This window comes from Ipomoea triloba, chromosome 5 (genome assembly GCF_003576645.1).
Source record: "Ipomoea triloba cultivar NCNSP0323 chromosome 5, ASM357664v1".
Classification (NCBI taxonomy): domain Eukaryota; kingdom Viridiplantae; phylum Streptophyta; class Magnoliopsida; order Solanales; family Convolvulaceae; genus Ipomoea; species Ipomoea triloba.
Genome location: NC_044920.1, coordinates 21,104,407 through 21,107,069, shown reverse-complemented (window position 1 = coordinate 21,107,069; position 2,663 = coordinate 21,104,407). Strand labels below are relative to the sequence as shown.

The 2,663-nt window shown below is 29.6% G+C and overlaps 1 protein-coding gene across 2 annotated transcripts in view; it reads left to right on the top strand.

Annotated features, from left to right (window-relative positions):
* Positions 1-2,049, top strand: part of LOC116020795 (putative leucine-rich repeat receptor-like protein kinase At2g19210) — a 16,739-nt gene extending 14,690 nt beyond the window's left edge. For both annotated transcript variants that reach the window (XM_031261332.1, XM_031261331.1), the window contains exons 10-13: positions 651-777; positions 937-999; positions 1,121-1,310; positions 1,421-2,049. In XM_031261332.1, the coding sequence (XP_031117192.1) occupies positions 651-777; positions 937-999; positions 1,121-1,310; positions 1,421-1,832 (792 nt within the window). In that variant the 3' untranslated portion in view covers positions 1,833-2,049. The remainder of the gene's footprint in view (positions 1-650; positions 778-936; positions 1,000-1,120; positions 1,311-1,420) is intronic.
* The last annotated feature ends 614 nt before the right edge of the window (positions 2,050-2,663 follow it).

Below are 2,663 nucleotides of genomic sequence, written 5' to 3'. Positions count from 1 at the left end.
ATATATATATATATATATATATATATATATATATATATATATATATATATATATATATATATATATATATATATATATATATATATATATATATATATATATCAATCGCACATCAAGTGTATAGATCAACGATTGAAAATTTTAATAAAAAAATATAAAGGGTCAATTTTATAATTATTGTAAATTTATAAGTTTATAATATTTATAAAATTGACGACACAACTCCTTTTCTCATTATTTATAGTTATCCTCAAATGTTGATCTATCCAAATGATTGGATCATTTCAATTCTTACCTTTTACTGTGAGCCTATTTTGACATGAATCTTCATATATATATATATATATATATATATATATATATATATATATATATATATATATATATATATATANATATATATATATATATATATATATATATATAGGGAGGGATGGAGGGTTTAGGAAAAAAAGGTGTAGTAATTCTTATTATAAATATTAAAAACTTATGTGTGTTTTTACTAAAACTTGCAACCAAGCCAACCATTGAAGAACTTGATGGACAATCGAGATCGGTCCTCATTATTTTATAAGAGAACCCTATTCATCTGGCCCCAATAATAATAATAATAATAATAATAATAATAATATGCTACCCTTTGATTACAGGCTGAGCTTCTAACAAGGGTCCATCATCGAAATTTAACTTCACTAGTTGGATATTGTTACGAGGATATAAACACTGCTCTGGTTTATGAGTTCATGGCTAATGGAAACCTAAGAGATGTGTTGTCAGGTACAAAGATACATATAATTTTTAACTCAAAAAAGTTATGGTAATTTAATCAAATACATATGATTTTTAACACACTTTGATGTATTATTTTTAAATGAAAAAAAAAAATCAAACTGAACATGTAATAAGAACATCTTTTATATATGTTCTTTAATGCAGGGAGAACTAGTCATGTTTTGAGCTGGATAGAAAGACTACAGATTGCAATGGATTCTGCACAAGGTCTAGTCCCTTGACCATGCATATTTTTTAGCATTATATTCACTATTATTTCTTTATTGTTATTGCAATTGTTGTTATTGTACTATTAATTTTATATTTGTATTTCTGTAATCTTGATCAGGGTTGGATTATTTGCACAATGGATGTAAACCACCTATAATACATAGAGATGTGAAAACTACCAACATTCTCCTAAATGAGAAACTACAAGCAAAAATAGCAGATTTTGGGCTATCCAGGGCTTTTACTGTAGAAGAAAACTCCTATGTTTCCACTAAGGTTGTCGGTACTCCGGGATACCTTGATCCAGAGTAAGTTTTGCAATTTAATTGTTTGAAGTGATAAGGCAAATATAAAATACATACAAGTCAACAATAAAAAATTTTAGATTATTCAGTGATGAGCGATTTTTTTTTTTTAGGTACTTTGAATCCCGTAGGTTGACAGAAAAGAGTGACGTCTTTAGTTTTGGAATCGTTATCTTGGAGTTGATCTCGGGAAGGCTGCCGGTCATATTGAATGACAAGAAACCACACATTATACAATGGGTTAACTTCTTCATAGAAACCGGGGACATAAGGAAAATCATTGATCCTAAGCTGAAGGAAGAATTTGAGGTTGATTCTGTGTGGAAAGCATTAGAGCTTGCAATGGATTGTGTTTCTCCTACTTCAATCAAAAGACCAAACATGGACTACGTTGTCACAAAATTGAAGGAATGCTTGAGTGCTGAGAAGATGAGAAGAGAAGGGAATGATGAAGTATTTTATTCCGAAGAAGTAATAGAACTTATGCCCATTGCTCCAGACAATAGCATTATTGGTCCTAGATAGGAAAATAAATGGGAATGAAATGCAACGCTGTTGAAGGTTTTTAAACTATAGAGGGATATTATTATATTGATATATTTGTTGGTTTGATCTTTGTCTTTTAATTTTAAACACCAATTGTAATTTTGGATATTTACTTTTGTTATAAACTCGATCAATAGGACAAGCAATTATATACTGTAACTTAATTGGTACAACAAAGATTGGGATATTTATTGTTTGAGATTGGGATATTTATTGTTTGATCTTGGATCAGGGGTATTCATGATTAGGTACAGAGGTTTGGTTTGAAGATCTAAAAACAAGGATTATCAAGTGATACTGATAATTACTTTAGTTATATTTCTTGGTGGCACTAAGAGTCAGAAGAATGTTACATATGTTTTAATAAAATTTCATTATTTTTAATGTGAATCCTGTTGAGATTCAGACTAAGATGATTTAGAAATTGTATTTGAAATTTTCTGTATTCGTCTATATATTGTGTCTAGATAATATTTTAGTATTGATCTGTTTGAGTGACAAACTTATTATTGATCTAGTATAGACTGTTCGACCAGTAAGTGTGTTAGTGAAAAGACAAGGTGCAGAAATTAAATAAAACAGAAAATAACAGACACAATGAAATGTTTAATTACCAAGTTCGATACAACATTATCTACGTCTGGGGGACCACCATCAGTGAGTCCAATCCACTATCTCAACAGCAAATCAAATAGATGGTAAGAGAACACCTTCTCACCCAATGTGTGCTACACACCACACGGTAGGACCCAATCTTTTGAAAGCTGCTATAGAGGATTATTGTCGAGATCGGAGATCCGTGCTTCAGCA